At 33.0% G+C, this 14,224-nt stretch overlaps 1 protein-coding gene across 1 annotated transcript; it reads left to right on the top strand.

Annotated features, from left to right (window-relative positions):
- Positions 1-351: 351 nt before the first annotated feature.
- LOC133323181 (ficolin-2-like) lies at positions 352-1,180 on the top strand. Its single transcript, XM_061532135.1, has 4 exons — positions 352-359; positions 440-508; positions 593-1,000; positions 1,057-1,180. Exons 1-4 carry the CDS (start codon positions 352-354, stop codon positions 1,178-1,180), a joined length of 609 nt encoding a protein of 202 aa, XP_061388119.1.
- Positions 1,181-14,224: the final 13,044 nt, after the last annotated feature.

The following is a 14,224-nucleotide window of genomic DNA, read 5'->3' as shown; positions in this document are numbered from 1 at the left end:
GTTATAGTGGTGATGCTGGTGACGGTATGGGCTGGCATAGAGGCAAAAAGTTTACTACCTTCGATCAGGATAATAATGCTGGTAAAATCAGGGATTGTCCACAAAATTTTAAGGGGGGTTGGTGGTTCCATGACCCCTGTTATAGTGGGTAAGTATTTGGAGGTCGGAAAAAATTAAGAAATCCGATTAAGATTTGTTCTTTTAGACATTTACATGGTCCATATAGGACAAAGGAAAATTCACAGACATGGGGTGTTAGCTGGGATCCATGGAGAAAATGGAATGTTTCGTTGAAATATGCCGCAATGATGATACGGGATAAAATGTAAATAATTTTTCCGGGATATAACCATGACTGGGTCCTGATGATAAACCTTTTTAAAAATTATTATCAAAATATTCAAAGCCTTAAAAAAATATTTTAAAAAAATTCTTATAGGCAAACAGAGCAGGAAAATCATCCAAACAAGGCTGTGGACAAAAAGAATGGCAAAGAAGTTCCAGAAAGGTGAGAAATAAATCGAAACTATTGCCCTGATCTTCACATGTCTTAAAAAAATGGTGTTCCCTTCTCGTTAATTTTTTTCTCCAGCCAATGGACAAAGATACTGCGACGTCAGGATGGTTCGGTAGATTTCAATCGTAATTGGATGGATTACAAACTTGGCTTCGGCAATCCTGATGCTGATTTCTTTATTGGCCTTGAAATGCTGCATCGTTTAACCAGTAACGGCAAACCCAAGGAATTATTAATCGTTTTGGTGGACTATGAAAATGAAACTCGATTTGCCCGCTATGACAAGTTTCGTATTGGTTCGGAAGCCGAAAAATATGCCATTACCGAATTGGGTGCATATAGTGGTGATGCTGGTGATGGTATGGGCTGGCATAGAGGTAGAAAGTTTACTACCTTCGATCAGGATAATAATGCCGGTAGTATACGGGATTGTCCACAAAATTTTAAGGGTGGTTGGTGGTTCCATGATCCCTGTTATAGTGGGTAAGTATTCACTCAAGTGAAGTATGCAATCAAATTAAGAATTCTTTTACTTCTAGACATTTACATGGTCCATATAGAACAAAGGAAAATTCTAGAAACTGGGGTGTTAGCTGGGATCCATGGAGAAAATGGAATGTATCCATGAAATATGCAGCAATGATGATACGGGATAAAATGTAAACTCAAAATTTTGAAAATATTAAATAAAACTTATTTTCTGGACTTAAAAAAATCAAAATTTTTTGTAGTACCCGGAAAACATATTTTTAAAAAATCGACGCCTTGTATGAAACCCTAAAACGAATATTTTTAAAAATCCACAATCCAGCCTGAAAATTTATTTTTAACCAGTAAGGAAAGTAGTAAAGTCGGACTGGGCCGACTTCACCACTTTGGGTATACATATTGTACATATGTATCCCTACAATTGCTTGTCAATGTTCCATCGGTGGAACATACTCATGACTTTCGGCAACTATTTTCATTTCGGCAATTTAATTTCATTCGGGCAGATTCAGAGTCGTCTGCGTACCATGGGACAAATTTATGAAAACGATTTATAGCAAAATTGTTACACGCTGTTCGGTACGCCGCACTGTTAAAAATGTGATTTCCATCAGAAACCCGTTCAAAATACATATGGAAGATATGGCGGCATTTGCACCAATTTCAACAAAATGCATGCAAATAAAATCGTACGAATATTTATGTCTATGTGGGGGCTATATCAAAATCTGAATCAATTTTTCCGAAACTTATCACACACCATTCTAGACTCAATTCAGTACCCTATGCCAAATTTCGTGTAAATCGATGGATATATAGGGGCTTTGGTGCACCATTTACATAAAATCGGACGAAAATATATATCTGAACCGATTTTCAGGAAACTTTTGTGCAAGTCCAAGGATATATAGGGACTTTGGTGCTCCACTTACATTAAATCAGACGAAAATATATATTAGAGCTATATCTAAATATCAGCGGATTTTCACAAAACTTAATACACATCATTCTACTCTTAATTTAGTACGCTGTGCTAAATTTCGTGCAAATCGGAAGGGATATATAGGGACTTTGGTGCATTATTTACCTTAAATCGGACGAAAATATATATAGGAGCTATATCCCAATCTGTACCGATTTTCAGGAAACTTAACACAAATCATTCTAGACCTAATTTATTACGCTGTGCCAAATTTCGTGCAATTCGAAAGATATATAGAGACTTTGGAACACCATTTACCTTAAATCGGAGGAAACTATATATGGGAGCTATATCTAAATCTGAACCGATTTTCACAAAACTTAATACACATCATTCTACTCTTAATTCAGTATGCTGGGTAAAATTTCGTGCAAATCGAACGATATATAGGGACTTTGGTGCACTATTTACCTTAAATCGGACGAAAATATATATGCGAGCTATATTTAAATCTGAACCGATTTTCAGGAAAATTAACACACATCATTCTAGACCTAATTCATTACGCTGTGCCAAATTTCGTGCAAATCGAAAGATATATAGGGACTTTGGTACACCATTTACCTTAAATCGGACGAAACTATATATGGGGTCAACATCCAAATCTGAACCGATTTTCAGGAAACTTAACACACATCATTCCGGACCTAATTTTACGGTATTCCAAATTTCGTGCAAATCGAAAGATATTAAAGGACTTTGGTGCACCATTTACATTAATTCGGACGAAAGTATATATGGGAGTTATATCTAAATCTGAACCGATCTTTACGAAATTTAACACATATCGTTCTAAACTTAATTCCGTACGCCATGCCAAATTTCGTGCAAATCGAAGGTTATATAGAGACTTTGGTGCACCATTTACATTAAATCGGACGAAAATATATATGGGGGCAACATCTAAATCTGAACCGATTTTCACGAAATTTAACACACATCTTTCTGGACATAATTCAGTACGCTATGCCAAATTTCGTGCAAATAGAAGGATATGTAGGGACTTTGGTGCTCCATTTACCTTAAATCGGACGAAACTATATATGGGAGCTATATCTAAATCTGAACCGATTTTCACCAATTTCAATAGGGTTCGTCCTTGGGCCAAATAAGTGACTTGTGCCAAATTTCATCCGAATCGGATCATAAATGCGACATGTTCTTTGTTTACAATTTAACATCAACAGACGGACGGACGGACATGCATAAATCGACTTAGAAAGTGATTCTATGCATATTCTCAAAAGGAACCATGTGTCTATCTCGTTTCCTTTTGCCTCTTACAAACATATGCACAAAGACATAATACCATGTACCACAGTGTGGTGAAGGGTATAAAAATCTACATCTTGTGTGGGTCCCTAAAAATATGCTTTTGAAAAATCCACGCCTGATATAGACCTCCAAAAAATATTTTTCAAAAATCCACGTCCTGAAAAAAATATTTTTCAAAAATCCACGTCCTAAAAAAATATTTTCAAAAAGTCACGCCCTGAGAAGATATATAAAAACTCCACATCTTTTTAGTAGCCTGAATAATATTAAAAACCAGTGAGCGGAGCAGTATAGTCGGACGGGGCCGACCATATGATACCCTATACAACTTCCACGAAAGTCTATCTTTGTGTGGTTCTATATTCTGATCTTAGGCAATATTTGCACTCTATTGACCTTCACTGTGGGTTGTGTTGTTATGTTCGGATTTCAATTGTGGCGACTCGAAAAAAACCCAAAAAATTAAGTTTTCGGTCCACTTTATCCCAATATTATTATCTGATCACCACCGAAAATTACAGGCGTTGTCCTTGACCATACCTGGATCCTCATGGAAAATTTCAAAGCGATCAGCGCTATTTTTTCGCTTTCTAGGGGGGTAATGGGTTACTAAATAATATTTGAATACGTAAGCACCTGTGAAAATTTAAGTGTAACTTCCACATCCGAGTACATACGACAACGTATTGGTATCAATTTGAAGGTCAACCACTCCTCTTGAATATATTTTCAACTTCTTGGGTCTACATACTTCAGGGATAATGTATACGCTATAGAATACAAATTTTGTAATTTTTCACACAAAAGTCAGGGTTCATTTGACCCGCTAAATATTGACCGATCTTTATCAAAAGAGGCATGCTTATTGTTTGGCCCGATCCCCATCTCCATGTTAAAATTCCCGATGTTTGGGCCATAATTGCGGCCTCTGGAGCGACTAGAAAATCAGACAAAAATAAAGTTTTTGGTCCATTTCACCCCCTAAATATTGTTACGAATATAACTTTAGATTTAAGTTAATTTAGAAGAATTCCGTTAATTTAAGAATTTGAATTGTAACGTAAATTTCTACTACGCAGTTTATTCGAATAACTTCACAACAACAACTACTGTATAGATTTTTCTACATTCTTCCATTTCCTCTTTCATTTTCTATTTTGTTATTGACGTACAATTCTTGTTAAACGTCATCATTGATGATCGCTTAATTCCTCTTTCTTTGTTACTCCCTCGCCTGTATATTTGTTGTTGTTATTGTTCACTCAATGTAAGTTTGTATGTGTGTGTTGCATTGGTAGATTGTTCGTAATCCAGATGTTACCAGATCGTCTAGAAACTTCTCTAGCGACAGGCAGGGCTCATATAAATAGGGGGAATGGAAAGGCAGTTAGTCAGTTGTGAATCAGATCGCGAATTGAAACAGTCAAGTAACGTAAAGCTGTAAAGTAACGTGCAAAGTAAATTGTGTCAATAAAATCATTGTAATAATCGTAATCGGAAAGAACCCGCGTTTTATTTAGTACGAACTGTATTGGGAAATAAAACAACGTCTACACGGGATTAAGTAAAACCCAAGAACGTAACTATTGGTGTCAGAAGTGGGATTACGATAATACTACGATGAAGTTTAAGGATCTACGAGTGGAAGACTCGAAGAAGGAGCTCAATAAATTGGAATTGTCCTCTACTGGCAACAAGGCTGAACTACAAAAACGTCTGTTGGATGAGTTCGAGCGCCGTGGTATGAACATCGATACATATGAGTTTGACAGTAAGGATGAAGTGGATTTATCGCAAATGGGCGAATCCAACGGTGGGGAAGTCTCGTCAGTAGCTGCCAAGGGTGACGATTTCAGAGAAATGCTGGCTAAAATGTTTGAGGAAAATTCCAGAAAGTTAGTAGAAAACACGAGACGAATGTTCGAAGAGAATTCCAGAAAGTTAGATGAACTCAAGGCAGAGAATTGTAGAATGTTTGACGAAAATTCAAGCCGTCAGAGATTGGCCGCAGCCCCGAAATCTACATGAGCTGCGAAGCTTTCTGGGTCTCTGCACCTACTACCGTCGATTTGTCCCAAATTTTGCCAACATCGCCGCCTGTCTACACCGCTTGACGCAAAAAGGCCAGAGGTTTCAGTGGGGCAACGACCAAAAGAGGCATTCAGAAAGCTCAAAGACATGCTATGCAGAGCCCCCATTTTGGCATACCCTATACCTGGCGGCAAGTTTGTTCTGGACACAGACGCAAGTGCGTGCGGCATCGGTGGCGTCCTTTCTCAGGAAATCGACGGACAGGAAAAAGTCATCGGGTACTACAGCCGGACATTGTCAAAACCTGAGGGGAATTACTGTGTGACGAGGAGAGAGCTGCTTGCTGTCCTTGAGTGCGTTAAACACTTCCACAAATACCTATATGGCCAGCATATTCTGCTGAGGACCGACCACGCTGCTCTCCAATGGTTGCTGCAGTTTAAGAATCTGGAAGGTCAACTAGCCCGTTGGATCGAGAGGCTCCAGAGTTATGACTTCAGAATCGAGCACAGAAAAGGCGGAAAACACGGTAATGCTGATACCCTGTCTCGTCGGCCATGCAAGGTAGAATGCAGGCATTGCTCAAAGGCTGAGAATAAAGAGAATATCGTTGATGCCCGACTATTGCAGTTTGAGTCGGGTGAAGATTGGTCGACGGAACAACGAAGAGATCCCATTCTGGGCAAAATAATTTCGGCCATAGAAACGGGCAAGCGACTTAGTCGCAAGGAAATTACCTCCGAAAGCCCTCTTTTAAAATCCTATTGGGCCCAGTGGGACAGTCCACTTATAATAGATGGATGTTTATATCGCAAATGGGAAATTGAGGATGGTAAATCTCATCGGAACTTGATCGTCGTCCCAGACTCCAAAATAAGAGATATCTTGTCGGAGTTTCACGATGGGCCAAGTGGAGGACATCTTGGCATAGCAAAAACCGCTGAAAAGGTAAAGCAGAGATTCTACTGGGTCGGCTGTCAAAAATCCATTGCCGACTGGATCGCCAATTGTGAAAGGTGCATAAGAGCTAAAGGTCCAACACGGAAGAGGCTACATGCAGCAGTATAATTCAGGAGCCCCTTTTGAAAGAATCGCAATGGATGTAGCTGGACCGTTCCCAATTAGTGACTCTGGGAACCGGTATGTCTTAGTGGTCATGGATTACTTCAGCAAATGGCCAGAGGTTTATGCTATCCCAAATCAAGAAGCCAGGACAATTGTGGATGTGTTCAGCAAAAATTGGATTTGTCGCTATGGTGTTCCATCTGAGGTTCACTCCGATCAAGGTAGGAATTTTGAATCGGCGATCTTCAAGGAAATGTGTGACTCCTACGGAATCAAGAAAACCAGAACGACGCCCCTACATCCACAATCAGATGGCATGGTGGAAAGATTCAATCGCACCCTGGAAGAACATCTACGGAAAGTGATGGACAGTGACCAACGAGACTGGGATGAGCATATTCCAAATTTTTTACTGGCTTATAGATCGGCCATTCATGATTCCACATCCCGGACCCCAGCCAAAGTTCTATTCGGAAATGAATTAAAGCTACCTGGCGATTTGATATTCGGTGCTACCCCAAACGACGATGTGAACCAAGATGAAGACAGTCAAAACTCTTTTAGTAAAGTCCACGATGCAGTTCGCCATCGAATAAAAATGGTTAGCAACCGCATGAAGGCAAGGTACGATCGAGCGGCAAATACCGATGGGTTTCAAGAAGGGCAACTGGTACTATTGTTCAACCCACAACGAAAGAAAGGACTATGCCCCAAATTGCAAACGCACTGGGAAGGACCCTACAAGATTGTCACGAAAATAAATGATGTGGTTTATCGCATCCAGAGGAGCGACAGTCCCAGGTCGAAGATGAAAGTTGTACATTTGGAGCGGCTGGCCCCCTACGGAACGGGAACTGTGCCTATTCGGGACGAACAGGCTTAAGCGGGGGGCAATGTTACGAATATAACTTTAGATTTAAGTTAATTTAGATGAATTCCGTTAATTTAAGAATTTGAATTGTAACGTAAATTTCTACTACGCAGTTTATTCGAATAACTTCACAACAACAACTACTGTATAGATTTTTCTACATTCTTCCATTTCCTCTTTCATTTTCTATTTTGTTATTGACGTACAATTCTTGTTAAACGTCATCATTGATGATCGCTTAATTCCTCTTTCTTTGTTACTCCCTCGCCTGTATATGTGTTGTTGTTATTGTTCACTCAATGTAAGTTTGTATGTGTGTGTTGCATTGGTAGATTGTTCGTAATCCAGATGTTACCAGATCGTCTAGAAACTTCTCTAGCGACAGGCAGGGCTCATATAAATAGGGGGAATGGAAAGGCAGTTAGTCAGTTGTGAATCAGATCGCGAATTGAAACAGTCAAGTAACGTAAAGCTGTAAAGTAACGTGCAAAGTAAATTGTGTCAATAAAATCATTGTAATAATCGTAATCGGAAAGAACCCGCGTTTTATTTTGTACGAAGTAAAATCCAAGAACGTAACAATATTAACCGATCTTTACCAAAAACAATAGGGGTCTTCATTGGTCAGAACCCATCCTACATGCAAAATTTCGTGAAGATTGGCCCATAACTGTGGCCTGTATCGTGTTTACAAATTATAATGGACAGACGGACGGACACACATGTCGACACATGATCGACTCAGCTAATCGAGATATGACGATCGGTATACTTAAAGGTGGGTGTAGAACCAATATTTCGCGGCGTTACAAACTCTTGGGGCTGCACAAAGCTATAATACCCTGACAACATAGTTGTGTGGGGTATAAAAATTCACACCTTTCCTTTTAGAAAAATAAAACATAATTTTTTTAATTTATTTTATAAAATAGTGTTTTTTATTCTTTTCATTGTTTTTGTTTTTTTTTTGTTTCTTTCCATTATTTATAGTTTGTTTGACTTCTTATTAACTTATTATCAATTTGTGGTTGTTGTTGATTTAATACATTATTATAATTATTTTTTTAATATTTTTGTTGTTGTTTTTATTTTTGTTTCTTGTGGTTTGTTTGTAGTAGACCAATTTTCAAGATGTAATTAATTATTTTTTGTATTTGTTTGCTATTTTGTTGATGTTGTTTGTGTGAGTATTTGTTTATTGTGTTGTTCAATTAAATTTCATTTAATTTAAACAAATTAGATTTTTTTATTTCAGCTGTTAGTGATTGATGTGTTTGTTGTTTTTGTTGCTGCTGTTTTTTTGTTTTCTTTCTATGGCAGTGGTAATTAAGAAAAAAAAAAAATAAACTCTTTTTTATTAATAAAATAAAAATTTTTGTTGTTTTTTGTATTAATACATTTTTTATATTATATATAGAAACTAAACACACACATATATTTTGTTTTACTTTTTTAATGTTTTAATTTTTATTTATGAATAATATTTTTTATTTTATTTTTAATTCTTACTTTATAGTTTTCTTAATAATACTTGGTTTTTGTTGTTGTGTTTGTTGTTTGTATATATATAATTATATATATTTTCAGTTTTTTTTAAATTTTAATTTATGTAGTTTTTTTAATTTTTTATTATCAAATATTTTTTTTTTTTTTGATTTTTATATATACAAGTTTTAGCTATTTTTTAAGAAAAAAAAACACATGAAACAGTTCAATGAAAATTATACACAAAATTGGGAAGCTTTTTTAATTCTTAAAAAAATAAAATAAATTTTTACAAAAATTTTTTTCTAAGATTTCAGTGGCTTAAATCTAAAAAATAATATGCAAATTTTGAAAACAAATGGTAACAATTCTTAATTCTTAAAAAAAATTATTTAGAAAAAATTATTAATTTTTTACAGAGATTTTTTTTTTTAATTTTTGTAAATTAATTTTTTTTAATAATTTTATTTTCAGGAAGTCTTATAAATAATTATTTTTTAATGATTTTTTTTGTTTTTTTTATTTTTTCATTTAGTTAATAAATTAATTACATCGACATATTTTTTAATTTAATTTTTTTAACTTGACAAAATAGCGCTTATATTGTATTAGAGAAAACAAGCCGTATTTTTTATAAACATTTGTTTCTTTATAATATATTTTTTTTATTTATTAGTTTCTTATGTTTTTTTTTTTGGTAAATTAATTAATTACTATACAGACATATATAATATATTTTTTATTATGTAAAGGTGGTTGTTTTTTGTTGTTGTAGTGTGATGTTTTTTTTTTGTTTATGAAACATATTTAAAAAAATGATTATTAATATATAATAAAAAATATTATGTTTCTTTATATAAAAATATATTTTTTTAATAAAAAATATAATTTAGCAAAAACAAAATTAAATAAAATTAAGAACGACATTATGCCGAAGAGTATAAGAAATACAATGAAACAAAATCAATCAAAAACGTGTAGTGTTTTTAAATTAAACCCAAAAAAATATTTTGTATATAAAAATTATTTTTTAATTACCGACAATTTACATTTTAATGATTGTAAAAAAATATTAAAAAATGATATGCAGACGCCTCAAAATATGTTTAAAAAATATATGCCTCCTAATATTCTTCAAAAAAAATTTAAAAAATATTCGCCTTTAGAATCCATAGGAATTTATTTGATGTACCATATTGCGTATACATACTGTCAACATGTATACGCCTACAATCCTTGTAAACTTGAAGAATAAGGAGTTATCAGTTAACATCAGTTAACGTATTCGCCTTTTCAAAAACATTTATTGTTTAAAATTTATTTGTTTAAATACTTCTTATTTAAGAATCCATAGGAATTTATTTGATGTACCATATTGCGTATACATACTGTCAACATGTATACGCCTACAATTCTTGAAGAATAAGGAGTTATCAGTTAACAACCAAAAAAAAAAAAAAATACAAAAATAACCTAGCAACTAGAGAATCAAAAGAAAAAAATTAAAATCAACTTCAAAAATAGTTTTTTTTTAATTTCCTATTTATTAGACTTAATTTTTTTTGTTTTAAATATTTCCCATTTAAGAATCCAAATAAATTGAATTGCTGTACAATGTTGCGTATACGTAATGTCAACATGTATACGCCTAGAATCCTTGAAAATCTAATGAAGCATTAGTTCTCTCTCCAAATTTGAAAATGTGTAGTATTAATGCATTTGACAACTTTCAAAAATATATTTTTTTTAATCTACGCAAACTGATAAGGCAAACAAATCTTTTGTATAAATCTCCGCTTTTCGAACTCATTCAAAAATAATTTTTTAAAGTCGAAAACTTTCGATAAGCTTCAAAAATATATATGTACATATTTTTTGTTTCATAAATATGCATACGCCTCAAAATCCTTGAACATTTGAAGAAGAAGGATTCCTTTTTCAACACCCTCAAAAATATTTAAAAAAATATATATACTCCCATTAAAAATAAAAAAAATATATATCTTTTAATATCTGCACATTCGAGACCATTTTTGGGTACAAAGTCAACGACATTCGATATCCTTCATTTAAGAGCCTCGAAAATATGTTGACAACACTTAAATATATATATTTTTTTTAATCTACGCAAAGACAAATAAATATACGGGCAAAATAGGAGTGGTTTTTTTTAAAGAAAATAGGTGTGGATTTTTTCAAGAATATTTGTTAACGGCTAAAAATGAGTGGATTTTTTAAAGATTTTTTTAACGGTAAAAAAGGCGTGGATTTTTTAAAAAATAATTTCTCAAGGGCCAACATCGGCGTGGATTGTTTTAAGAAAATAGGCTTGGATTTTTCAAAGAATATATTTTAACGGCTAAAATAGGCTTGGATTTTTTGAAGAATATATTTTAAAGGACTAAATAGGCGTCCATTTTCTAAATAATATTTTTCCAAGGGCTAAAATAGTGTTGGTTTTTATACCCTACACAACTATGTTGTCAGGGTAGTATAGCTTTGTACAGCCCCAAAAGTTTGTAACGCAGAGAAATATTGGTCCTAGACCCACCTTTAAGTCATATCTCGATTAGCTGAGTCGATCTAGACATGTGTGTCCGTCCGTCCGTCTGTCCATTATAATTTGTAAACACGATACAGGCCACAGTTATGGACCAATCTTCACGAAATTTTGCATGTAGGGTGGGTTCTGGCCAATGAAGACCACTATTGTTTTTGGAAAAGATCGGTTAATGGACCAAAAACGTTATTTTTGTCGGTTTTTCTGGTCACTCCAGAGGCCGCAATTATGGCCCAAACACCGCGCATTTTTGCATGGATTTGCTTTGGATCGGGCCAAAGAATAAGTATGCCTGTTTTGATAAAGATCGGTCAATATTTAGCGGGTCAAATGTACCCTGACTTTTGTGTGAAAAATTACAAAATTTGTATTCTATGGGGTATATATTTGCACCTGAAGGTCCTAGACCCGAGAAGTTGATAGTATGTACAAGAGGAGTGGTTGACCTTTAAATTGATACCAATATATTGTCGTATGTATTCGGATGCGGGACTTACACATAAATATTTACAGGTGCTTACGTATTCATATATTATTTAGTAACCCATTTCCATACTAGAGGGCGGAAATATAGCGCTGATCGCTTTGAAATTTTCCATGAGGTTCAAGTTATGGTCACCGACAGATATTAATTTTGGGATGAAGTGGACCGAAAACATATTTTTTGGTGTTTTTTCGAGTCGATCTATAGGCCAAATTTGAAAGCCGAACATCACAACACAACCCACGGTGAAGGGAATCTGGACAAGTGATTAGAAGGGCTGTACTGAATATTTTTAATATTTGTTGACCTCTAGTCGGTCAAGAGGGTGCAAATATCGCGAAATATTGCCCAAGCTCAGAATATAGAACCACAGAAAGTTATAGTTTCGTGGAAGTTTTGTAGGGTATCATATGGTCGGCCCAGTCCGACTATACTGCTCCGCTCACTGGTTTTAAATTATTTTTTAAGCCTTTTTTAATATAATTTCTCAAGGACTAACAGATTTTTTAAGGTCTGTCAGGAAAGTGGATTTTCTAAAAAAATGAAATATTTTTTTTTTGCAAATATTTTTAAAGAGCTATTGAAGTCTTATTATTAAAGTTTAAAATATTTAAATAATAATATAATAAATAATATTTGTCAAGGTCCAGCAGGGGAGAGGATTGTTTAAATACTATTTTTAAGGTCTATCAGATGCATGGATTCTTTAAGAATAAGTTGTCCAAGGTCTGTCACAGTCTTGAAAATATTTGTTTTCAAGACTTATCAGAGGCATTGATTTTTCAAAATTGGTTATCGACTTGAATTTTTTTAAATATTTTTATGACTTATCAGAGACGTGAGCTCTTTTTTAAATAGATTTTGTTAATGGTCTATCAGAGGCGTGGATATTTTTTAAAGAACAATTTTTAAAGCCAACCAAAGGCGTGGATTAAAAAGAAATTGCAAATAATGGAAAATAAATATTTAAATAAATTTAATCTGTCAATATTCAAAAAAACTAAAAAACTATTTTTATAGTTAAATTGTAAAAATATATATATTATAAAATTTTAAAACCAAAAAATATTATTTATTACGAAATTTAGTTCAATAACAAATATTACATACATTAATATATTTCTTTATTAAAATTAAACATAAACTAATGTTGATGAAATTAATAACATTTAACAATGACTAAGGATATTAATTAAAATATTAAAAAATCAAAATTATTCAAATTTATTTGAAATTAAGAAATATTTGTTTACAAAAATTAATTACATATGTTATACCAATTTTGTTTTTTTTTATTCTCAAAGGAGGGGGTCCATCGTTTAGAATCATAGAGATTTAATTTTTTTTATTTTCTTCTGTTTTTTGTAATAACTTTCCTTTTTTCCTTTAACACTTCAAAAGTCTAAACATAATTTGTCCTTAGAATAATATTTATTTTTTTGTTTTGTTTTTAATTATTTTTTTAATAATCAAATATGTTCAAATATTTTATACAGAGTTGGTTTGTTTTGCTTTCATTTCTTCTTCTTAACATTGTATTTTATCGTTTTCATCATGAATGTATTTTATTTATTGTGTTCAATTTGTTACTTAATTTTTTTTGTTTTTAATTTATTTTTATATTTTTTATTAATTATTTTTTGTGATTATTTGTTTATGATTTATTTTTCATTTCTTCTTTTGTATTTTCACTTTTGATTTGAATTTCAATTTATGCATTTTTTCGTTTCGGGGAAGGCAGAAAATAAAATGGACTAAAATTATAAATTAAAATAATATACTTTTTTAATTAAAACATTTTAAATATTTTTAATGAAACAGTTTTTAATAATATTAAAAAATGTAGAGTTTCTTAAGCCCATTCTAAAAAAAATCAAAAGCTTTCAGCAGACGTGATTTTTTCAAACATATTTCTTGCATCATTGTCGAGGACCTGTATACAAATTTTCCAGCACCATATCTCAATATTTTCTGAAGATCAAAATTTACTCTGATAAGGAATAAAAACAAGCCGTAAAATATATAAATTTTATAAATACCTTCGCTTTCTGAAAAACCTCCAAAAATATAGATTTTTAAATCCACACCCTTTGATTTGCCTCAAGATCAGGCCATAATGGCCTTCTCAACTGATTTATTATTATTGTAGCTGTTTTGTTTTCATTTAATACAAAAATTAGTCGAAATTTTAAATATTTTTTAATTTTCACATAATGCTAATTTTCTCTCAGACAACATAAATTAATATATGTATTGTCGTTATATAATACAACTTTAGAATTTCCCCGAACTATTTGTGCAAATTTTATGAAAATCGTTCAAGTAGTTGCTGAGTTATTTGCATTTGAATTAAACAATGTTCCGAAATGCACCCTACTGTTCGGTGCTGGGCACCTGTTACCTGAAAATGAAAAATCACACAAAAATCAAGTTTTCAAAAACGGCAATTTTTTTCGTTCATTGTG

Source organism: Musca vetustissima, unplaced genomic scaffold (genome assembly GCF_032173495.1).
Source record: "Musca vetustissima isolate MV318-11 ecotype Yass unplaced genomic scaffold, APGP_CSIRO_Mvet_v1 utg67003, whole genome shotgun sequence".
Lineage (NCBI taxonomy): Eukaryota > Metazoa > Arthropoda > Insecta > Diptera > Muscidae > Musca > Musca vetustissima.
This window is presented reverse-complemented; position numbering and strand designations above follow the sequence as displayed.